Source organism: Xiphophorus maculatus, chromosome 1, assembly GCF_002775205.1.
Source record: "Xiphophorus maculatus strain JP 163 A chromosome 1, X_maculatus-5.0-male, whole genome shotgun sequence".
Classification (NCBI taxonomy): Eukaryota; Metazoa; Chordata; class Actinopteri; order Cyprinodontiformes; family Poeciliidae; genus Xiphophorus; species Xiphophorus maculatus.
Genome location: NC_036443.1, coordinates 31,349,469 through 31,374,173, shown reverse-complemented (window position 1 = coordinate 31,374,173; position 24,705 = coordinate 31,349,469). Strand labels below are relative to the sequence as shown.

The 24,705-nt window shown below is 43.7% G+C and overlaps 1 protein-coding gene across 1 annotated transcript; it reads left to right on the top strand.

The window, feature by feature from the left end:
• The first annotated feature begins 319 nt into the window (after nt 1–319).
• Nucleotides 320–2,896, top strand: mrgbp (MRG domain binding protein). Its single transcript, XM_005804961.3, has 5 exons — nt 320–546; nt 907–1,028; nt 1,259–1,340; nt 1,466–1,540; nt 2,216–2,896. The coding sequence occupies exons 1-5, from the start codon at nt 405–407 to the stop codon at nt 2,437–2,439; spliced, it is 645 nt and encodes a 214-aa protein (XP_005805018.1). The 5' UTR covers nt 320–404; the 3' UTR covers nt 2,440–2,896.
• Nucleotides 2,897–24,705: the final 21,809 nt, after the last annotated feature.

Genomic DNA, 24,705 nt, shown 5'->3' with positions numbered 1-24,705 from the left:
CGGAGCCTTTCAAACACTTGCCTGTGCACAAAGTTGTCAGAAAATGCCGATGTATATAAAGGCGTCAGCAGTTTGGGACTTGAAAACGCATTTGATGCGCTGAAGCTCCTGCTGTTAATTAATAGATTCCCAAGTTGAAAATGGAGAATTTTCAAAAAATAATTTTTTATTGTTTCATGGAAATTTCAAAATGCCCCGTAAATCTGGGCCGTCTGAACAAAATATTTATTCAACATATATAGAAATAGAAAAACCTTCAAGATTAAAAACTAAAGTTTAAAGTTGCTCAAATTCTCTTTTATTTTGAAAATCAGCTGCATTCTGTGCGCCTACTTCCGGTTCCGGTCTGATTATCGCGGCTTGAAACGTTTCGGTTTTACTCGGATCTTAACTGGTTTTTAAAGATGGGGGAGGCAGATGTGACCCTCAGTCAGACCGAGGAGAAGCCCCCGGACTCGGCTCTGGTTCCCGGGGAGGACTCGGTGGTCTGGAGCCACGAAGTGGAGGTGTGTCTTTTCCACGCGATGATCGGACACAAACCAGTGGGTAAGACCGCTAACGCTAGCTCTGGTGCTAACATCTCCCACTGGAACCAGTCCGAGAACAGTTTAACCCGAACATTAGACGGACCCAGACCAGTTCAACCCACATCCGAGACATACTGGGACCAGTTTAAGCAGAAACTGGGTCAGTCAGATCCCAGTTTGTCGCTGGTTGCTTCCGCAATCTGGAGAAAAACATCTGGAAGTTGATTTTTGTATTTTCTGAATAAATATGCAAAAATAAGTTTGAGAAGGAAAAATATTTCAAGAATTTATTCCAAACAAATATATAATATGGCATCCATCCAATTACTCATCTGTCAGGTCGGTTCTGTTGGTTCTGACGGGTCGGTTCTGTTTGCAGGAGTGAACCGCCACTTCCACATGATCTGCATCCGGGATAAATTCAGCCAGAACATCGGCAGGCAGGTTTCTTCCTCCGTCATCTGGGACCATCTGGGCACCATGTACGACATGCAGGCTCTGGTACGCACACACACCCACACACACACACACACACACACACACACACACACACACACACACACACACACACACACACACACACACACACACATACACCCACACACACACACACATACACACACACACACATACACCCATACACACACACACGCACATACAAGACAGACACTCACAGTAACACACACTCGCTGTGTATTCCTCTGAACCAACTGGTTCTGTGTGCCGAGCAGCACGAGTCGGAGATCCTGCCGTTTCCAAACGTGGAGAAGAGTTTCTCGCTGCCGGAGGAGATCATCCAGGAGGTGAAAGGAGGTGAGGTCCTCTTCCTGTTCTGCCATCTTGTCCTTCCTCTCATCTCCTGAGGAGTCTTCCTCAGCATTGGACCCGGTGAGGGATTGTTCCGGTTGTGATGAACGATGATCTCGATGTGTTTGCAGGGAAGCTGGGCTCAGAGGAGGAGATCAAAGAGGAGTTCAGGATGGAGAGAGAACCTCCTGCTACACATGAAGAAGGTCAAGCTCTCCGGCTTTTGTTTTCAGCCACATGTGTTTTATCAGGCGTCTGTAGACTGCAGTGACTGTTGCGAGTCTTGTGACTACAGATGAAATGCTGCTAATACAGACAGAACTTTGGGACTACAGATAAAACGACTACAGACAGACAGAACGCCACAACCACGGACCGAATGCAATACCTACGGAAGAAACGTTGCAACTACAGGAGATGGAAGCAAAAGGAGAAATGCCACAAACAGCAAGTGTAAAATACTGTAAACTTGCTCCACCTAACAGAAGTCCTCCATACCACTAGGGGGAGTGTGGAGCAGGAAATATGACCAACATAAACATGCTGCTGTTCTGTAATGTAAAAGACAGTGAGATTAAAAATGATGCAAAGTATAACGCTTTTGTTTCTTCCTCCAACTTGGTTCTGGACATCTTTTCTACGCTCACATGATTTGTTGTTCGACTCCCCCTAGTGGCCTGGAGGACTTCTGGTTCATCTGTAGATGCAGCGTTTTCCTGATGCATTTATTTTTCTGAATTGGGAATGTTTTAGTGATGATCCTTAACCGGATCGTTCCATCAGACCAGGTTTATCAGTAGTGAGGGACAGGAAGTGGGACAGGACATGTGGACAAGATCGTCCTTTCCTTTGCTAACGCGGTTTTCCCATTTCTCCCACAGGAAGTAACTCGTCTGTGAAGATGTTGGAGCGAATGAGCGGCAGTCGGGAAAAAGAGAAGGAGCGCGACAAGGAGAAGGGCGGAGGTGAAGGAGGAGCAGCAGCAGCAGCAGTAGGAGGAGGAGCGAAGGAGGCGGAGAAGAGGAAGAGGAGCCGAGCCACAGAGAAACTGCTGTCATCTTCCAACCCAGCGAGTCCGGGAGGCGCCAAGAGGAGGCGCACCTGAGAGCTGGACTCTGATTGGCTTGTCTTACGCTGGCCTCTCCCTTCAGCAGGAAGTGACACGTTTGGACCCCCAGTTTATTTCCTGTAGCTTTTTGTTTTCCGCATTCATGTTTCCCATGGAGCCGAGCAGAACTCTGGACCCAACGCGGCTCTGCTGGATGAACCGCTGCAGTTCTGCTCCGGACTCTGGTCGGCCCGGTTCTGGAGAACTCAGCCGCTCCATCTTCCAGGCTCCTGGGATCGCAGCTGAGTCGGATCTCTGGGAATGTTTCTCCATCTGAAATCTGCTAAAAATGAGCAGAAAAACACATTTATGATGCTTTCCTCTCATATTTTTAGCTTATGTTTAGTTTCTGTTTCATACAGTGTGGGATATTTTTAAATGTTTTTTTTATTTTTATTAAAATATTTATTCATGATGACAAGACTGTTGGTGACATTAAAGATGAACTCCTCAATGTTGTTGCACCTGTTCTTTTCAATTCAAAAATGCTTTTTTGATACCAGATATCTTGGGCCAAAGATTTCCTGCAGTCGGACAAAACAGAACAGAAAATATCTTTAATGTCACACAGCGGAAATTCAGATGTAACTGCAGCAGCAACATATGTAGGTCACACAGAACGTCAGGGAGTGTTTAAAATACATACAAAAAGTAAAATTAGCATTGTTATACTGTACAAGATTCTAACATATAAGATGCATTTATTAACCAATACTTTTGATAGTTCTGCGGTATTTTTCCCATTCACACATAAACGAGGTCTTAGAGATTAATCTAAAAACTATTTTTAATTCCATATAAACCAACAGAAGTGGGAAACTTCAGTTTTTATTTGGTGTTCCTTCACACTTTGTGACCATCAGACGTTGTGACCCCTGAGGAGGCTGTCAGGATGCCTGACTGAAATACAGCGGAGCAGACCTCAAATTAACTGTCGGTTTTAAACTGGAGGATGAAGAAAGGCACATAAAATTGTTTTGTTTTAGTGTAAAGACAATACAAAATTGGCATTTCGGTCGCGCTTAGTGATAGCGCCCCCTGATGGTCGCAGAAGTTAGCGTAACACCTGCTGTTCCGCCAACCTCCTTCCACTCTATTGTTAATAAACGCGGCGCCGCCATCTTGAAACGGCTGAAGGCGAGAGTGTTTCAGCGGCACAAACCCCGAAGAGTTCAAGTAAGTACACGAATAAATGTTTTACTGTCTGTAATTTACTTCCAGTTGTCCTTCGGAACCAGACTGGGACGGTTCTGAAGGAGAAATTAGACTTCCTTATTGCTGCCGTTGGAAAAGATGAAGCTAGCATTAGCATTAGCGATGTTAAAGTTGGTAAACATTGTGGATCTTACTTGTCTTGGAGGCAAAAAATATTTAGAAAACTATTAATGTGTGTGATTACATTTTAGAAACAGTAGAAATAACGGTAACTCATTATGCTGGAATAATCCTAATTTGTGCAGAAATGCGTGAATCTGAAGGTCATGTTAGCTTTGAATGTTTTTGCTGTGGATGTTCTGTTACCAGTCTGACCTGGACTCTCTTGCAATATATATATATATATACAGTATTTTTGTGGTGAAGTAAAGGTTAAATAATATAAAAATATAAACAAACTAATTTAATAAATTTTAGTATCATATGAATCTGAGTAGTTTTTTTCCTAGCATGCTTTGGAAAGCACAGGAAGCTTTACATTTTTAAATGTAAATTTCTTAAATCACCTTAAGATTGAAATTTCTTTTCCCTCTTTTATTGGGCTGTTATATTCATTTTTAAAACGTTTTTTAACCCCCTTCTCACATTTGTTTGCATATAGATAAGATTTTGCAGGAGTTTCTTGTGTGTGTACATTTCTATAATTTAAAATAACGTTTTATTTCTGTATGTGTGTTGGATTTGCGTGAAAAGAAACTTGAATATGAGCACTGCTAGCTTGTTGGTTATTATATTATAACTTATTATATTTGAGTACCCTGGCTACACTAGATAAAGCCAGGAAGTCTAATGACTTCATCGCTTTCACTTGTTCTAGTAGAAACGGCCACAAGAGGGCGCTGCAGTCACAGGAAGGGGAGGGTGGCCGGATTAGCAGCAAGTTTTAACAGTTTCAGTCTGGATCTGATCGAAACAACATTTAAAGTTTGGAAGCAAACCAACTAGTCTAAGAAATGAGATGAGCTGAAGAGACGGATGTGAAGGAGGAGATGAATGTCAGAGTAAAACACAACGGAGGAGTGTGAGAACGAGTCCTGCATGAATATTCATCAAGTGCTGAGATTTCCCAGCAGAGTGTGTGTGTGTGTGTTTTCACATCCCCAGACATGTTTATTCATAAATCATCTCATGTTTATTCATGCAGGATTATGTAAACAAGTGGGTGGATTCAGACACACAGGACCTGCTGGTCAGTGGGGACGACTCGGTTTAAACAGTTCTCCATCGCCGGCGCCGGTCCAACTTCCTGCCAAGAGATCTGGCATTAAAACCTAAACACAGGACTTTATTCTGCTTTCATGGAGACATAAACCAAACATAAACAGGTCTGTCATACTAACAGACTGCTGCACAATAAATTTTCCCTATAATTACTGCGATAAACTATAATATTATTGTTTTCAGATCATGTTGAAATAATAGATTGGTAATGCCGAGGACTAATACACTTCAATTTAGTAAACAACATTTAGCAGTGGAACTGGAGGATATTTTAAATATCCAAAATAAAACATGACAACCAAAACCAATAAATAAAATCAGACGTTTTATTAATTGATACTGATCAGGTGTCTGTGGTGATCTATATGCTTATTAATTGATTGTCCAGCTGAGCCTCAGCTCCTCAACAGCCTGATTTATTCTGAAAACTCAAACATTTCTGCTCTCTTCTCACATAAATCTAAAACTTTGTCAGAAATCCTCCCTGCAGTCAAACTCGTGTCGTTCTGAGAGAAGTTTCCAAGTTCAAACTTTCTGTGAGTGATGTCGACCTTTGACCTGAAGGACGAGCTCCAGCTCCTTAGTTCCCATCTTTCATCGTTTCCGTCGGCATAGCGATGAGTTTGAAGCAAACGCGGCTCCATCACTTTCTGAGACGAGAGGCGGACTGAGCCGCCGGACCCGAGGAGAAACCTGCCTGAGGCGGACGTGACGGGAAGCTAACGAGAGCTAACTGCCTCTCTGAAGAAGAAGCCGTTCTAAAATAATAATGACATGATTCTGAGGCAACATGAAGACTGTCGGAAAGGAAAAACCAGATGATTACCTGAACCAGACATAAGAAAACGATCACAGATCCTTGTTCACTGATGTCTCTCTGCAGGTCGTCTCTCACTGTCTACACTCATTACTGGTACCTACCAGATTACATAGCAGCCCTTCTGTCTTTTCTAGAAAACTAGTGACTAAAAGAAGAGTAAAAATAAACAAAGCTTTTGTTTTGTTTAAATCACTTTTGTGCTGACAACAAATACATAAAGCAACATATTGCAGAAGTTGCCTGAGCGAGAGCAACAGTTAGATCGGATTATGATCGCCCAGCAGCCTGGATGCTCAATTCAGTTTTTCTGCTGAAATCCGATCTTTTTCTGCGTTATCATTCATGCTGCTGATTAAATGCAGCTATAACCAGACTACGGTGTGAACGGTTTGCGACCCCAAAGTGACCCAAGCAGAAGAAGGTACCTGTCCCTCCGGAGCCCGCCGCGACAACATGGTCAGCAGATGAAGGAACCTGATCAACAGAAGCTAACAGCAACTAAGCAGTTTTTAGTGGAGCGTTGGCTGCAGCTTCTGACCCGGTTCTGTTTGGATGTGGAGTCGGACCAGGAGTGATTGGGTTGGGATGTGATGCGTTCACTGACTCAGACTGCTTTCATCACTTGATTGTTATGATTTTCAGACATTGTTTACATCCAGATTCTTCTTCTGCTGCAGAATTATGGAGCATGTCTGACGTTAGTGATGGAAAAGTTGATAAAATGCGACATGAGCGTTCAGAAGCTTTGAAAACTGATTTGATTTTACTTTTGGGTGAAGAATCCGAATCAGGCCGTTCAGACTGCAGTGAAGGAGCCGGATGTTGGTCGCATTCGGCTGCTGAGATCGTAGCCTCAGTGTTTACATCAGGAATGCATGACGTGATTAGCATTAACACATCGACACCGGGCCAGAAAGTTTTACCCAGCAACTGAGTTTTGACTGTTGTTTTTTTCCCTCCCATTTTGTTGCTGTTTGTGTTTGTAGAGGGCGGGGTTACGAGCTTGGTCATGTGACAGTGATGCAGCAGAGGATTATGGGTGATTAGCTGAAGCAGAGAAGCTCTGTTAGCCGTGTCACCGAGTCAGAAGGATAGAGAAGTGCACCTGGTGTCGTTATCTGCCCTGTTTTGAATTCACAAGCATTTAGCTTTTAGTTTCTCCTTCCTGTCCCGCAGCGAACGGCGTTGCTCAGCTCTGCGGCCCGGCTCGCTGTACCTCGTGTCCTGAAGTTTTAAATCTTCATTTAGCGATCTGTGAACAGGGTGAAGCTCAGGTCTGAATCGGACTTCCTGGGAAAACAACAACAGTCCAAATGTTTTCCTTCAGACAGGCAGATGGAAATTTCGTTGAATTCTGTTCAATGACAATAAATGCTATCTATCTATGTATCTAGATTGAATCTCCCTTCTTCATTTTTGCAGCACATGCGTACATTGCAGTCCCGTTTCCATGACGATGTCAGAACGTCCCACATAGTTACAAAATGCAGGGCGACAGAGAGCGGATTTGTTTTATCTTTTAACACTGATTCTGGGACGTTCTGAATCGCAGTAAAATGAGAATCACGATTCTTATGTGGAGCATTTTGAACGAAGCTTCACCGGAGGAATCCGGAGCGTAAAGATGTGCGAACAGAATCCAAACCCGGTTCTTTGGCTCAGCCACTCTCTGTGGATCCGGTCTGGAAGCTGCTTGGTTCTGATCCGGTGTCGGGTCTGGACTTCGTCAGTGACATCATCGCTGGCGTCCTGCTGTAAGCCAACATGAAGAGTGATGTCATCAATGCTTGTTGTCACAAACATGATGGGATTTCTTCCTCTATTGTTTGTGCCTCTGTGAAGCCTGAGAACACACACACACACACACACACACACACACACACACACACACACACACACACACACACACACACACACACACACACACACACACACACACACACACACACACACACACAGCCCTCATTAGTAATGTATGGGGTGTCTGAGCCAGAAGTCATTTGTTTGTCTTTAAGCAGCTAAACTCTCCTTTATCCTGCTGATAATACATCGATTAGCATCTCAAAACCACACAGAAGCTCTTTAATCAAACCTAGAACACACACACACGCACACACAGACACACACACACACTCACCCTGGGGGCCATGGGCCTCCTGTTGTGCAGCGTGTGATTACTGAAAGCACGGTGTTAGCGCAGCAGCTAATGAGCGCTGAAGCTGAGGACTCAATCTGCTCCGGTTTCAGCTGAACGTTTTAAAAGTTCATTTTGTCTGGAATCAGTTCAGTTCAGCCAACTAATAAAATATTAATAATCAATACAACCGCAGCAGAAATGAAATGGACATGGTTTATACAAACTACTTGTCAGTGAAACGCCCCTAAAAACGATGTTAAAAGTGTTGGGATGACTTTCTGAAGGCGGAGCTTCAGAAAGAGCAGAAGCTTCTTAAAGAGACAGGCACCCAGTTTAAAGCCGTTAACATGGCAAAGTCAAACTTCTTTTATGTTTGGTATGCTGCATTTTTAGAACAACTGAAAATAAAATACCGAGTTGTTATTAATGGTCCAAGACGTTATTGCCATGAACGATAATACTGTTTTGCCACCATTTTTCTGTGATGTAATGAAATAATATTAATGTAAGAAGACATTTTCAAAGATTAATAAACTTCAAATTCTAACTAACATTTAACACTGGGACTGGAAGAAATTTTAATATCCAAAATAAATAAACAGAAAACCAGAAAAACAAATAAAATGAATTATGACTTCTCTGTAAACTACATTTTCCTTCAAAAAAAGAAAAAAATATTTAGTTGAGACCAAAGCAGCAAACTGAAGACTTTTATCATCCAGTTTCTGATAGGAAGAAAAATGATAAATCATGCAAACAGAAATAATTGAGCTTGTTTTAATTTGTCATGTGATTTATTGAATTATAGCTCATTATGACAGGTCTAGTCATAACTATGAGAATAAGTGGTAAGTGCAAGTTTTGAAGTAATAATTGACAATAAGTCATAATTAGGGCTTCCAGTTGGACTTTTATTTGTCCTTTCATGGCAGAAATGGTCTTCCATACCTGTCCAGGGAAGTCTGGGTTTTTCTCTTAGAGTGAGAACTCCTCCCTGGTTCAGTGGATCCACCAGAATCTATCTGGACCTCACTGAACCGAATCTCTTTTCTCTCCTTTCGGCTGTAAAACCTGAACTTTTCTTCTGCTTCCATCTGAAACTCAGCAGTGAAATTCTGCTGCTGCTGTTAAATTTAATCCAGTTGAAACGTCTCTGGTTCGGTTCGGTGAGATGTTTGGACCCAGTCAGTAGCAGATGATGCTAACCGCCTGGTTAGCATTTACAGAAGAAGCCGTCTGTGTCTGCGGCCTGAAGCCGTCCAGACCTTTTAGACAGTAAACAACTCATTCATTATTCAGAAGCAGCTCCGTCTCTCTCAGCTTGTTCATCGCCGCTGAAGCTGTCAGAACTCCTGACGGCCTCATGACTTATTGATCCGCTGAAAAGGTCAGGCAGGAAGCTGCGTGCCGCACTTCCTGCCTCGTCTGCCTCCTCTGAAGTGCTTCTTCCTCTGGATTGTTTCTCTCCATCTGTTCAACACAAACACTGACTCATTTGTCCTTAAATTGGATTTCCTGACTCAAGTTAATTTGTGCTCTAATTGAGTTATCGGATGAGACGTGTGTCCCTAACCGAGTCTCTGCTCGTTAAATTCGCCGCAGGCCACAGATCAGCCCAGACGACTCGCCCTGACTCCGTCTTCTCACTTTCTGCTGCTTCATGTCACTTTTATTGGTGAAAACGTCGGCAGACTTTTAATGACAGCCTTGGAAATCTGTATGGAAGCCCGTTCCTGCCATGAAAAAAATAATAACAGCAAGTCATAAGTACATGTTTTAAAGTGATGAGAATAAAAGTAATAAATACTAGTTTCAAACTCAATATTGAGTTTAAGACATAATTATGAGAATAAGTCATAATTTTGGGTTTTAAACTCAGAATGACACATTTTAAAGTAACTATAAGAATAAAATTCTTTAGTTTCAGATTCATAATTTTGAATTTGTCATAATTACAAGTCTTAAGTTAACAATTATGAGAACAATTCATTATTAATAATATACTGTAAGTCTTAATTGCAAGTTTTAGTCAAGTATGAGAATAATTGAGTTTTAAAACGACTACAAGAATGAAAGTCATTATAAAAATTTGAGTTTTAAAGTGATAACATTGTCCCAAAAGGCCGATACGCCAGAACCTGGCCTTCAAATAAGCATCTCAGACTTTGACTAGGCCGCCTTGCTTTTTTGTGTTTGAACCATTTATAGGTGCATTTACTGGTTTGATTTGCATCTTTGTGCCGCTGCAGAACCCAAACGGCCGGATGTTCTCCTTCTGGAGAGCAGAAATCCTGGTTCTGATCCGTTCCACCTGGTTTTCTAGAGTTGTTTCTGAACGTATCGGCTTCATTGTTTCACTATTAAAGCCTCGTTAACTCCACAGGCTGTAATTTGCTCTCAGTTGTTCAGGAAGTCTTTAAGTAATCAGGAATCGACTCGTTAACGGGATGAAATCAGTCGACTGGCTGCTGTACGTGTTCCCTTCATCACGTCTCCATCTGCAGCTGCTGAGGAATCAAAACACGTTAATGATGACGATGATGCAGCAGCAGCGGTTCAGTCAGATCTCTTCTTATAGCTGCGGTGATACAGATTTATCATTTACGGAGGTATTTCCATTCTGATGTTCCCTCCTGTCTTTCAGTCAGAACCAGAACCAGAACCTGACCGGTTGATTGGCCTGTTCTACTGGCTAAAGTTTTCCTCTGGATGCTGAGATGAGATGCAGCTGCAGTCATATCCGGTCAGAAACACACAGTTGCCTTAAAACACTAAAAATAAGTTATAAACACTTTAATATCACTACTTGTTACTGCAGTAAAAACCACAAAATATTGAGATAAAACTTTATGGTTATTCTTCAAAATCACATTTTCTTCATGTTTTTCATTCAGTTGCAAATTTCACATCAACTAAATATCAGAATATTAATTTGACTAAATATTCAGCTAGCACTCTTCATTTTTAAGCGTGTTAGGTGAATATTTAGTCACTAAGTAATATTTAGTCACAAACTAAATATTTAGCTTGCCGTTTATAAAAGCTAAATATTTCCCATTTATAAAAGTTAAGTATGTAGCTTTTATAAATGGCAAACGTTACTTTGACATTTATAAATGAAAGAAAACCAAGGTCAGAGATGAAATATGCCTCGTTAAGTGACTCGTTTTGGTTAATAACCAAAGTTGTTCATTTTTGTACCTTTCCAAACGTTGCACCACGTCGTCGTGCCGCCGCCTGTCGTCGTGCCGCCGCCTGATCGTTCCCTTTTGGTCCAGTTGGTCTCGTCACCAGCGGCTGATCCGGGTCCAAACCGTCAGGGTCTCGACCCGCAGGAGCCCGGACCTCGTTCTCGTCCTACATTGAGTCATCAGCGGGTCTTTGTGTTGTCATGGTGACCCTGTCCATCAGCCCACCAATCGCAGCATTGTTTGCTGGGCAGTGATTGACGGGAGGTGATGGTAACCCGTAGCAACGGCTGTCGGGGAGTGGGGGGGGCGTTGATGTGTTTCTAATGGATGCAGCGTTTTTGTTCTCCGTCCTTTTGACTTGTGACCGGGACAGGAACGTGCTAATCTGTTCTCTGCCGGATCGTCGCTCTTTCAGCCGGTTCTCATGGTCATTAGCTCCACAGTATCTGACAGAACGCATTCATCCTCACATTTCACACTCATTAAAACGACACGGCCGCTTGAGGAGGGGACGCGTCCTGATTGCTGTTTGTTGTTTGGCGTCTTGGCTTTGGAGAGACGAAACAATGACGTCTTGAACTTTTCAGCGTTCCTCAGAGGAAACATGAACAACTTCCCACGAAGATTTTAGTAGCCAGGAAAAGTCACTTAGCAGATGGTTTTTGTTTTGTGGAGCCGTCCAGCTCCTGGTCTGGACTTAAGGTTCCTTCTTCTCTGTCATCAAGATGTTTTCATCACCTTTAAAGTATTTGATTATCTTTTGATCATTGTTGGCTCTTCCTGTGAATAAAGCGGTTGAGTTAAACATCTTCCAGCACCAGCAGCACCAACAGAAAGACGTGTATTAATTGATTTGTTCCCTACAGGCTGCCATATTTTCCTCATTGATTTTGTCCATCTGCAGCGTGTCAACGGCCCGGTGCGTTCGGGTCGAGCTCAGAGCGTTTTGACGCTCCCACAACAAAACGCAGCAGACCGATCCGTCCACATATTGATTTTCCTGCTGAGGGTCTGTGATGTGGAAAACCGTTGGACCCGTGTGATGCTGCCGGTGTTTACTGTAGATTAAGCTGTTAGCAGTCGATGGCGGCCATTGATCGGGATCCTGAGGGTTTAGCTCAGGTTCTGGGATGAAGAGCATCTGCAGGGTTTTCATTCATGAATGTTTGGGTCTTGCTGTCAGGTGTGGCTGGCCTGGTCACGTTGCTACAGTCTGGCCTGAGCCATGAAGGAGGAAATACCTACTGGTGCTGGGCGGATCCGTTTGGGTTCACCGTGTGCTGAGACTGCAGTCCTGGGTTCAGTAGGTTGCTCTCATGTAGCATCACTAGGCCTGTCTCGATAAACGATAAATCGATTAATCGTACGATAAATTAAACCTATCGAGGTCATTTTAATTATCGGCATTATCGTCTCTTCCGGCCTTTTTCTCTTTCTGTTGATGACACCGAATGAAAAAAGACTCAACTCCGGTGCTCTCCCTTCCCTTCCTCATTTCCTTAGTGTAAAGCCCAGCGCAGACTACGCGATCTTAGAGCTGTCGGCCGATTGTCGGCCCATTTTCAAAACCTGACAGATCACACAACCGACAGAAATCCTGGGTATAACGGTTCCATCGGGTTCGGTCCTGCCGTGTGGTGTCCAACAATGGGAACAAAATAATGGCTACAAGTTCAGTGAACTAATTTTAAAACCAGGCATTAATCAATGCTTTACTACAATCTACCTGCAATGCATGTGGCTAGTGTCAGCGTAAAGTCCTGACTGAATGAAAATCATTATAACCTGTTTACGTCACGTTAACGAAGAACAGCTGAAAAGTTACCGGGTTTATCAACTGCAGTAGCAATTTCGCTCCAACTCCTCCTCTTGTCATTTCTATATTCTTTGCATGTTGAATAAACATTAATGTTGTTTCCACATATCATCTCCAATGTCCTGGACTTCGGGTTGCGCCGTGTCAGCTGTTTGGGATTCCCCTCCATAATTTCCCCTCAGAAAACAGCGAGGAGAATCCGCGCTTTCTGATTGGCTACCTGTCACATTCAACAGGTGTAGTTAAGATCCCAGTCAGGAAAAACCCTGATTTAGATCGGAGCGGCAACGATGATCTACCGTAACACACCACACAATCTTAGAAAGACCAACGTTTTAAGATTGTTGTAAGGGGAAAAATAGGAGCAAAAAATCATGTAGTGTGAATTATTGCATCAGGTAGTCGATGTGCCCATTTTCTCTATTTAAATCTAATTATTACTGAAGGGCAACATAATATACACACTTCATAATCTTTAGGTTGAATGCAGTATTTATTTCCACTTTGGCTTTATGTTGCTTAGTTTTTTTTTTTCAAGTGAGTTTTTTGTTAATTGAGACTGAGAATCCATTTTGTTTTTGGTTGTTTAGTTTATTTTGTTTATCAGCTCCAGTGTTAAATATTCTTTTGAAAATAAAGTGCATCTATCTTTGGCAGGAAATCACATGCATTATTACGTCATTTCCATTAAATCAGTGTGGAAAAGTCTTCAAACAATATTATCGTTTATCGCAATAATTTTTGAGACAATTAATCGTTGAGCAAAATTTGCTATCGTGACAGGCCTAAGCATCACAAAGCTGTTCAGATGGAGGGCAGGTGGTGAGGTAGCCGAGGATATGCCAGAAGGAAAAATGTAGTTTATAGCTGCGAATCGTTCTAACAAAGACAAGAAAAAGGAAAGGATCATTACCGAGTGCCAAAGGTTGAGAAATATGTAAAAAGCTCAGAAAACAACCTGGTCAGGAGGGGAGGCGTCAGATTTAACGTTGGAGGATTTCTCGTTAGTCTTTGGCTAAAAACCACGAGCCATTTCTCCTGCTAGCGCTAGGCTAGCACATTTGTTTTGGTTGTATTTACCCCGAATGCCCTGCGCTGTAGTCCACTTCCTGCTTTTGGAGCGGTCTCCGGTCCGGTTGGCATTCACATTCAAACCAAACCAGAGTTCACTTCAACCCAACCCAGACCCAGAGTTAGCTTAGCATTCACATCAACTGAACTGGACTGATGTGAATGGTGCAGCTTAAAATACAATTCAGATAACTGTGGTTATTGTCCGTTAGCTGGTTTTAGCTACACCAGCCACTGGTTGGCAACAGAAGGACGTCACAAGACAGACTAGTGCGCCATGTTAGCCTTTGCTTTAGCATGACGCCATGTTAGATGTTTGGGTTTAAACTCTCTCCTGAGTATGATTGACCGAGCTGCACCGACCCGATCAGGAGAAGCCGGGTTTTAGTGGACGTTCACCTATTTCTGTTTTCTTGTTTGTTCATTTTCTTCACAATCGGAGCACAAGCAGGCTAACCAGTCAGACGTGGTTCTCAGCTCATTACAAACATTGAGTGTTGAGATCAGACCTTTAAATACATTTTCAGCCAGACGTTGTTTTCTGTACCTGAACTCGCAGCTCATGGATTATCAATAACATCTTCCATGTTTGCACTCATCTGTAGTTCACCTCAAAGTCTTCAGTGGTTTGAAAACTCTCTAAATATTTTATTAACCCCACTGGAGTTTCTGCTAACACTTCAAAGTCTGACTCTTGAACATCTCTTTTTTCTTTTTTAAAATCTGATGCGAGAAGTTTTCCTTCAGTCCGCATCAGAAAGATTAAACGGCTGCTTTCAGCTGCAGATTAGCCTGACGTCCACAGAGTGGCTTTCTTCCACAGAGTTTAAAATTCATTATCTGTCATGAAACCGGTTCTCCAGACACTCCCTGACATCCAGCTCCTCTCCGCCTGCAGCAACTCGGAGCAGGTGAGTTCACAGCGAAGTCTCTGTCCTCAGGATGCTGAGGACGAACTTTAGAGAACTTAAGACAACAAAAACCTTTTCCTGTGACTCTGAGATGCTTTTTCTACTTCAACAGGTGCTTTAAAGGGACAGTATCATGTGTTCTCCTTTAATAGCACGATCAAGGAACTAACTTAAATTGCTATTAAAATTATATATCAAATATGACTCAAAAGAACTTTGACTTTCTGATTTAACGTGTTGAATTAGGGCCTCTGTCTCTTTAAGAAGCTCCTGCTCTTTCTGAAGCTCCGCCTTCAGGAAGTCATCCCAACATGGCTCCTGTATTAACCCTTTAACATTTTTACCAGAGTTACTCTGAGCAGCAGATCCTTTAACGAGCTCAGCAGGTGTTGCTAATTGCTGCCGGCAAGTCTGAAGGAGCTGAGTGGGGGAGGAGCTGTGCCTTGAAGGCGGGGCTAATTCCATCCAGGCGTTTTAAACAGCTGAATGGTTGCCATGGAGATTAGAGGATTTCTGGAGTTTGATTTAAGCTAACTAAACTGGACTGGTCAGAAACAAACCGCCTTCTGAATTCATTTCAACGCCTGTTTTTCTATTAAATATGTGTTTTTTTAATTGATTAGATATAAAAATATTTAAAATCAGATTCTGCTGCTTCAATGTGTTTTATCGTGAACCGACGTGTTTGAGCCGTGACTCTGTGCTGTGGCGAGTAGATTAAAAACTCACATTAATATCTGAAACTGAACTGGTTGAAGTTTTTCTGCCTCCAGGTTCTCAGTCAGAACCTGACACGATTTAATATACGAGCTGAACGGAGAGTCTGTTCCTCCTGAGCCGTTCCCGCCGGATTGATCCGATTCCTTTAACCAACAGGCGTTTTATTTTCCAGCATCCTGTGATTTATTTATAGTCAAAGTTTACAGCTGCAGCCAAGTCTTTCTAACACACACGCAGCGTCGGGGCGGGGAACACGTGGGCTTTGGGTGACGCAACAAATTTGCTTCTCAGGGTGTGTCTTAAACCCAGAGTTGAATCCACACACACCTTGTTGCCCCTGGCAACCGGTTCCAGCCTGTCAGAGCTGGTACTTGGACTGGTGTGTGTGAACATCCACAGCTCAGAGGGAGGGAAGGTTTGCTGCTGTTGTATAGATATTAGTGACGGTTGGGTCAGTTATTGACGAACCGAACAGAAATGAAGGTTTGTGTCTCGTTTTGGTGCAAAACATTTTGTTTGTACAGTAAATTTCAGAGTTTAGATTATTTCTGCATGAAGTCAAATGTAAGACTTTTATTGCCACCCCGAATGAAAACTTAAAACACTGTAAATAAAGCGGATGGTTGAGGGAACCCGTCCCGGAAAAGCCAGAGAATCGCCATAGCAACCATCAATGTTGAATTACCCAGCAGGCTCTTTGTCAGTCAGCAGCATCATGGCTGCCTCGCCAGGCCGCCTGTTTCCGGTCAGAACTTCACAGTCTGAGGATTTAGAGAAGCTGAATGTTTCCAGTGATGCAGATGGATTTTGTGGGCGGGATCTTCACACCGGGAACGGAAAAATCAGAGAAGAACGTGGACACATAGAGCGGCGTCTCCCTCCGTCTGCCAGCTTCCTCTGCTCATTAAGCCGTTAGCACCTGCGCTAGCTGAACCCGCTACTCTCCGCAGTAATGAGCGCAGAAACCAGACGAGACGAAGTGAGGTCGTAAGGTCAGGAGGAGTTCATAGACGTTCCACAGGAGCTTTGAACCACCTCAGCAAACGGCTGAGTTTGAGTCAAAGATCAGAGTCTGAACTTTGCTTCATAACTGCATTAAAACACAAAATAAATGATTCACCAGAAGCTGCAAGAGTCAAAAGAAACCAAAATGAATCAACAAGCAGCAGAACAGACATCAGACGCCTGCAGACCTTTACGTCTCATTAATGAGGAGCAGTTTCCAAAACCACCACCAGGGGCGTGCATGAGCTCATTTAGACAGAAATATTCTCCTGTTGCCCTCAGGCTGCTGCAGTTCAGTCAGTTTAACACAGTTTTATCAAAATTAAGACATTTAAGTGAAATGCAGGTCTGTCTAGTGATGACATTTATTCATTAGCATTTATGCTAACCAATAGGCAGGCCGACATCATTTCAGGATGTCATTACAATAAAATAGGATTTTATTGTTCTTATGCTAATATGACACTGGGGTTAGAGGTGAGTTATGCTAATTAGCTTAAAGCTAAAATCGGCATTTTAAAACACAAGAGCAGAACAGATCAATAACCAGCCATGTTCATGAGTTTTTAACTGAAAGGTTCTAACTAGAAGCAGGAAAGCAGCGGTTGGAGCTGCAGGCTGCAACGCAGCTGGAGGTGAACAAGGCCGTCAGCGCAGACACGATGTCGGAACCGGCCCTCCAGAACCTTGATCCGCCGATTAAAAGGTCAGAGATTGGACGTTTTTCACCCTAACATGACCCGACTCACTGACAGATGCTCCCAGGGTCAAAGGAAGGATCGGGTCACCAAACACGTGTGCTGCTGTTTAAAGCCTTCATCCTCTAAATGCAGACCCTCATAATCCCAAACATTCCCCGCCTGGACCGGCACAGCCTCCTGAGTTTGGATTGAATCAACTTTTAACCTGCAGGAATGGGAACGTTTCCTCAGCCTGTAAAATCTGGGTCCGTATGATCATCTTCTCATGTCGATGCAGATTATTCTGACGGGATTTCTCCTGAATTATGCTTGTTTTAAGGATTAAACTTGATGCTTTGAATGATTAATATGAACCCAGACATGGTTATGTAATCTTATATTGCTCACAGATCACATCTGATTAAAATCAAAGATTTGTGAGCAAAGTTGGGAAGGGAATTGTGATTCTCTCTCCACTATCAGCAAACCTGAGCGATCTGAAGGGAAAGTATAGACAAGGGCGTTAAAAGATCATTTGTGTAAATAAATCTTCCCCAGTTGGGACCCATCATTGCACACCTGCACTGCACAGAACCTGGATCTGGGTCTGATCTGGTGCCTGCGGAGTCAGAGCTCGATCTTCTTCACCAGGTGAAACAATGATAAAAGTTTTGAGCAGGTTTGGCTGTCGGAGGGGAAATACTGACCCTGACTGTCTGAGCTTGGTAAGGAAATAAACCTGATAATTAGAGAGAAAGATGGAGGAGACGGATACAGATGGAAATGAAGAATAAATAAATACAGCACATGGAGTACAGTACATGCTCTTTGTTTTTTCTTCCTTAGGAATGTTCTGTTGAATAGACAGTATTTCTTTAATAAATACTAAATATATTTTGTTTGTAATTTACAGTCAATGTAATTACAGTAATCAACCGTTGAACAGAAAGATTGCAGTAATAAGAAAGCAGCGGTGCCACTGTCTGATAGAAAGACGTCCATGGAGGAAATAAGAAAGCGCCTGCAGTGGCTGAGTACCTGAGGAAGTCTGGATACCAAGCAACCTCGCCACCCCGTTGGTCAACTTAGCAGTTCACTCCCACTCACCATATTGTTAACACTACTGCTACGATGTAGGTGGTAAACAGTGTTGCTTCTGCTTTTATACAGTCTGTTGTGGGCTATTTTTCATCATGATTTTGACATGATAAATGGCATTTTTATTGAGATGTTTATCAACCAAACCTCAGCTACCTACCTTTAGGTAGATGAGGTTGGTGGATCGGATCGGTTCCACTAGTAAGTCACGACCATTTGTTAACAAGCACCACACTGCATGTTAACTGTTTGGCTGGTTAAGTTCGGCCTGCCGATGCATCAGCTGAGGACCAGTGAGGTTCATCTGACGGGTTTGGGGCCTAACCTGCTAAACGTTTTGTCTGCTGGGTGAAATCAGGGGAAATGAGTTTGTTTTTAATCTTTTAATCGGTCAGAGTTTCATGGCTCCTCTGCCCTCGTCACGTTGGGGTCGCCGGGGTCAATGTGTCGCTCGGTGGAGGAACACCCGTGCAGCATCTCTGGCAGACAGATAATCCATAATCCTGAATGTATAAAGCTGTTGCTTACTTTAAATCCTCTCTGCTGGACAGCCTGGGTCATGTTTCCAGGGTCAGAGGTCAAAAGACTACGTCTCTTTATTGCATCTCTGAACACAAAGCAGAGCAGGAAGCTGACAGGTGGTGTTGTCACGTCTCCATCACATTATCACCGCCCACGCATCGCTGGCTCCTCTTATGAAACCAGGCTGCAGATGCAGGTTGAGCTGGAATCAAACGGTACCAATACTCTGGACCTGAGACCCGGTTACATCATCAGAACAGAGTCTCTCAGTGACTTGGACACAAATGATCAGAAGTGATGAAGGTTTTTATGCTCATCTCCATTAGTGGTTCCTCTTCGGTTCTTCCCGTTCTCCATAAACACTTCAGGGTTAGTACAGGCTGAGGAAAGCTTTCTGTAAGAGGTTTGATTGGCAGCAGACTGCAGTCGTTGATTGGTCGGTGATTTATGTCACGAAGGCAGAACCTTTCACACTCCAGATGTCTAATCCACCGCAGTGGAGCGGCGGACGTGGCGTCTGCAGTCAGAGCTGCTCAGGGTGGAGCTGAACCAGGAGCAAAATGACCGAGTTTATCTGAAGAAACCATAAACGGTGCGGCTCTGGTCCCGTTCTGTCAGTTACAGCTCAGTGGGAAACACCAGAACTACACGACGGTAGTTTGGTGTTTTTAATACGCCAAACTAACGTTGTGAATGTTGGTGTTTGACTGCATAAACTAAATCTAAAGGTTACATGTGTTTCATAAAATAAAGTGCCAGAACAGTAAAGCAATCATAATGTGTGGATCAGCCGTAGAATCATTGTAGGTTTTAATCTGAACTTCTTGAATTTGGGTCTTTGTCTTTGTTTGAGTTCATCAGAACCAAAACGTTGAGGTCGACATCAGGTCCTGCGATCACGACCCATATTCACATCAACATTAGTTAATGATCTAATGGAGACGCTCCCATCTGGGCTTTAACCAAACCAGACTGGCTAATGGAGAAGAGTTTGAGTGTTGAGGTTCTCCACGTTCTCCGCCGGCTGCCCGGATGTTTCCTGGACTTTGCCCTCCAGGTTTCAGGTTCTTTACGGTGGTAACTAGTCGCTCCCCAGGTCTCCCTCTGATGGGAACCGAGTCCGATCCTCGGAGTGAGCCCCGTACAGATTCTGCTGCCGCCATCTTGGTTCACCTCAGGCATCTGGAGGCGTTCGCGCTTAATGGGTCAGGCAGAAAAATACTGACCAGCTCATAATGCTTGGTCAGTGTTTGACCAATCCACTGCCAGTCAGACATCGTATCACCTTAATGCTGTGGCTAAAACACGTCCAAAACCAGAATAACTCGGGGCCAAACGGCGTAGATCTGGACAATGGTCACACATTTATCACCAGGATGTTTGGACTGTTTTGTTCCTGGCTGCAGGTGTTCACTGCCCTCCAGCTATGAGTTAATTAAAGCTAAATTAGACCTAAAGCCCAAGATGTTTGTGCTGCTAATGAGCTGCTTGATGTAAGAGCGACATCAGCTACATGAGATGAACGGCGTATGAAGAACAGAGTGTTTGTCCGGTTTCTGTCGCTGCAGCAAACAGAGAGTCTTTATTAACACCGAGGAGGATGTGAAGGACACGATTGTACAGAAGAAGAGCTGAGGAAGAGGAGGAGACTGTCTGCAGACTGGACTGTTTCTCATTATTTCACCATTTGTGATGAACTTCCAGTTCCCGACTTTCATCACAGAACTCCTTTGACTTTGACCTTTGACCCATTCTGATTGGAAATGCTCCTAAATTCATGGGTTGAACCAGAAAACCTAACAAAGACTCTCTTTAAATCGGGCCAGAAACTTTCCACACAGACACAGAGCATCTTTAGCTGAATCTGTGGAAGATCCTGCAGAAAAACAACGTCACTCACAGATAACAGGATTTCATCTCCAACAAAGTGAAGCTGTTTGCTAAAATCCTGACATTCATTAGAAGATCAGTTGAAGGAGGATTCAGTTCTCAGGTCTTTGTTATTCTGTCCTTTCTTAAAGGTGAGTTTTAGAGACAGTTTGTTTGATTCAGAATGAGCTTTTTCAACACCCAGTGATGTTAAATGGTCAGGAATGAAAGAAGTTCATCCATTTCATCTGCTCATGTCCTTCATCTCGTCCTTTCAGTCACAAAGTTTCAGCTCAGCTCTTCACCACATAACAATAAGATGCTGCATCACTGCAGACGCAGCAACAATCCAGCTTTCCTTCTCCTGATCAGTTTCACTCTCTTCACCACATAACGGTGGTTATGTGGTGAAAATATTTCTTCTGCTCCCTCCTGATGGTCCAGATGACCCGGTTCCACTTTACCAGAACTCCATCATCTGCTCCACCTCCAGCTGCTGTGGTTCTGACCCAAACCAACCTGTTCCCCTCCTGGCCTGTGGGGGCGCTGCACCAAGAACCACTGAAGGAAACGACACGAAAACCTCTGAAGACACTGAGAGCAACTTCCTTCTTCACCAGATGGAAACAAGATGGAGGATTTTAGTGTTGGAGGATTTCTCTTTAGTCTTTGGCTGAAGACCAGGAGCCATTTCTGCTGCTAGTGCTAGGCTAATGTTAGGTTTGGTTGTATTTACCCAGAATGCCCTGCGCTGTAGTCCACTTCCAAGCGGACCGGAGACCGCTCAAAAAGCAGGACTACAGCGCAGGGCATTCTGGGTAAATACAACCAAAGCTAACATGCTAGCCTAGCGCTAGCAGGAGGAATAGCCGCCTGTGCAGCCGACCACTCAGAACCCTAAGAACATTTTTACAGAGAAACCGACGAAGTAAAAGCCTCAAGGCGACCGACCGTCGTGTTCCGGCGCCGGTAGAGTCCAGACTCAGATGGTACTGAGTAATCTCCGGACTTTGGAGACCTCGGGATGAAAGTGAACTGTAGATGACCTCTGACCCCTGAACTCTCACCCCTGCACCCTCACCTCCAATCACTGACTTACTGTGGTCTAAATCACCTGCATTGCTATGGTTACCACCATAGCTCCCCGTTCGGGCGTCTCCCTGGAGGACAGGCGGTTCTGATCCGTTTCCTCCAGGATGTTCTGTTCAGCTGTTGCTTGGTAACAGCTGATTTACAGCCAGTCGATGCCGGCTGCGTTTCTGCTGCTGCTTTATATTTAAAGCTGCTGTAGGCAACTTCTGGGCAGCAAAGTTTAGCAACACGCACATGTTGCCGTTGCTGCTGCGAGTTTCAACTCTGCAGAACTGGAGAAAACCCAACCAGGTAATGGAGGAAGCAGGAACATGCTGGACGTTTTCAAACCGTTCAGTCAGCAGAACTTCTCACTGCACACTGAGGAAACGCCAGTGGTGGAGAAAGTACTCATACAATGTACTTAAGTAAAAGTACAAATACACAGACAAAAATTTACTCAAGTAAAAGTCAAAGTACCACATTATTATTTTACTTAAGTAAAAGTAAGAAAGTACAAGCTTTTAAAACTACTTAAGCTGACTCTGTGGGCGGGCATGTCCGCCAATGTCGCGTCTCATTGGAACCCATATTCTAATTTATTGAATATGACTGTAACTGTTACATGGAGATTATTTTAATGGCGCTAACATTTATTCAATAACCAGGACGTAAAGGAGTTTAGCGTCAACTTATATGTAACATTCATGGCGGGAGACGTGATCACGACCGCAGTAATCACTGTTACTTGCAAGTTCATGCTAGCTTATAACAATATACAGTAATTGTATTTATTTACTGCAGTCGAGTTCAACAAAAAGCTTGCTAAGATTACATAAAACTTCACTAACACAAATTAATTTAACATCGATAGCGTTTAGCAACTTAACTTACCTCAATAAGTTTTTTCAAATTTGATGGTGAATTTTTGAAAGATAGAATTTCATGCTTTCGGGGAAGGCAAAGGCGGCATTGGAATCTCCAGGAAGCGTTTTTTGACCCAGTTATTTCAAAGAAATCTTTTAAATAAGGCCATGGGTGGGGCAGGTCTTCTGGAGGATGACTGTCCTTGGACTCCATTCTGGGAGTTAATGATTCTGCAGGTCCTGCGTACTGTGCTGCTCTTCTTGAGGGAGGGCCTAATGGTTATTTCCCGCTTTGGATTGGTTCAGCGGACTGATTCTGCTCTCGCCATTGGATACTTTCAAACTAACGAACAAATCAAAAAACTGAAATGCGTCTTGGATGTAACGAGTAACGAAACGCTATATAGAAATGTAGTGAAATAGAAAGTACAGATACTTACTGTTAAATGTAGTGGAGTAAAAGTAGAAAGTATCCATTATTAAATCTACTTAAGTAAAGTACAGATACACGAAAATTGTACTTAAGTACAGTAACGAAGTACTTGTACTTCGTTACTTCCCACCACTGGGAAACGCACACACACACACACACACACGTGCACACCCACGCACACACACACACACACACCCCTCAGGGTGATCTTCTCCTCCACACCAGAGAAACAGAGGAATTCATTTTAATGTGACGACCGTCCGAACTCTGCAGAGCGGCTGAAGCTGAAACTTTAATAGATATTTTCTTTATTCAATTTCTATTTAAACTCCATCCCTCTTTCATCCCTCTGTCCATCTCTTCATCCATCCATCAGATGTTGGTTTATCCACTCTGCCTCCTTTGTGGCGTTAATGACCGTCTCCCCCTCGTTTCCCATGTCTGTCCGTGTGTTTGTGTGTGTGTGTGTGTGTGTGTGTGTGTGTGTGTGTGTGTGTGTGTGTGTGTGTGTGTGTGTGTGTGTGTGTGTGTGTGTGTGTGTGTGTGTGTGTGTGTGTGTGTGTGTGTGGTCTGACTGATGGCTGGTGTGTGTCGGGCCCTGACAGGGCCTCTGAAGACGGGAGGCAGAGAGAGAAGAAAGGAGCGAGCCAGCCAAGACGGATGGATGCCGAGGCCACAGAGCATGCACAGACAGGCGGGGGTCAGAGGTCAGAGGTCAGGCTAATTTGCAGCTTATTGAATGGAAACGCGTTTCCTCTGATGGGTTGAGAGCCAGCTCTGGTTTTTCCACATGGATGCCGATTGTTTCGTTTTAAAACCAAACGTGACGACAAGCCGGGCCTTTGGGGTGGCGGCCATCTTTGAATCCCTGGTTCTGATCCAGAGCAGATGGAGCACTGATCACAGGATGGATCTGCTGAGTCCCAACAGGAGCTGACGGACATTCAACACATTAACATGGTTATCAGAAACAGTCTGGGGAGGGAAAGCTGCTAATGAAGCCAGGAGAGTCCAGATTGACCCGGTAGAAACTGTGCAGGAGGAGAAACTTGTGACAACTTTGGTGTCGGTGCTTTGAAAATTAGTGATGCACTCCAGCAAGCTGAGCTAGCAGTTTAGCTTAGCGCTTTAGCTTGTCGGTCTAGCTTAGCGGTTTAGCTTGTTGGTCTAGCTTAGCGCTTTAGCTTGTTGGTTTAGCTTAGCGCTTTAGCTTGTTGGTTTAGCTTAGTGCTTTAGCTTGTTGGTTTAGCTTAGCATGCGGTTCATTGCATCATGCAGTGATTTCCGCGTTGGGACAGACTCACTCAGCATGACCTGCTGTTGCTTAGGCTGATAAAATCAGTGACCTCTGAACTCTTCAGTTACTACATGCTGTGATCTTGTTGGGGGTCGGGGGGAATAAGGGGGTAAGGTCGGCCTTGTTGCCCCCCGGGGTAACAGTCGGGGGAAACTCTGGGTGAGAACAACCTGAGGAGAGATTTCCTCCTGGAACCAGTTAAACCTGGAATCGTTTCCAGTTGTTCTGGATTCCTGCTGGGATTCTGGATGCAATTATTCCCAGAACCTGGTGGACTACTGCGGAAACATTCAGGACTACTGGGACCATTACTGGGACCA

What these genes read in the sequence shown, in the direction of transcription:
- mrgbp (XM_005804961.3), top strand. Translation starts at nt 405, where the DNA reads ATGGGGGAGGCAGATGTGACCCTCAGTCAGACCGAGGAGAAGCCCCCG. An exon ending in GATCGGACACAAACCAGTGG is followed by an intron (nt 547 to 906) that starts GTAAGACCGCTA and finishes TTCTGTTTGCAG; the next exon opens with GAGTGAACCGCCACTTCCAC. An exon ending in TGTACGACATGCAGGCTCTG is followed by an intron (nt 1,029 to 1,258) that starts GTACGCACACAC and finishes TGTGCCGAGCAG; the next exon opens with CACGAGTCGGAGATCCTGCC.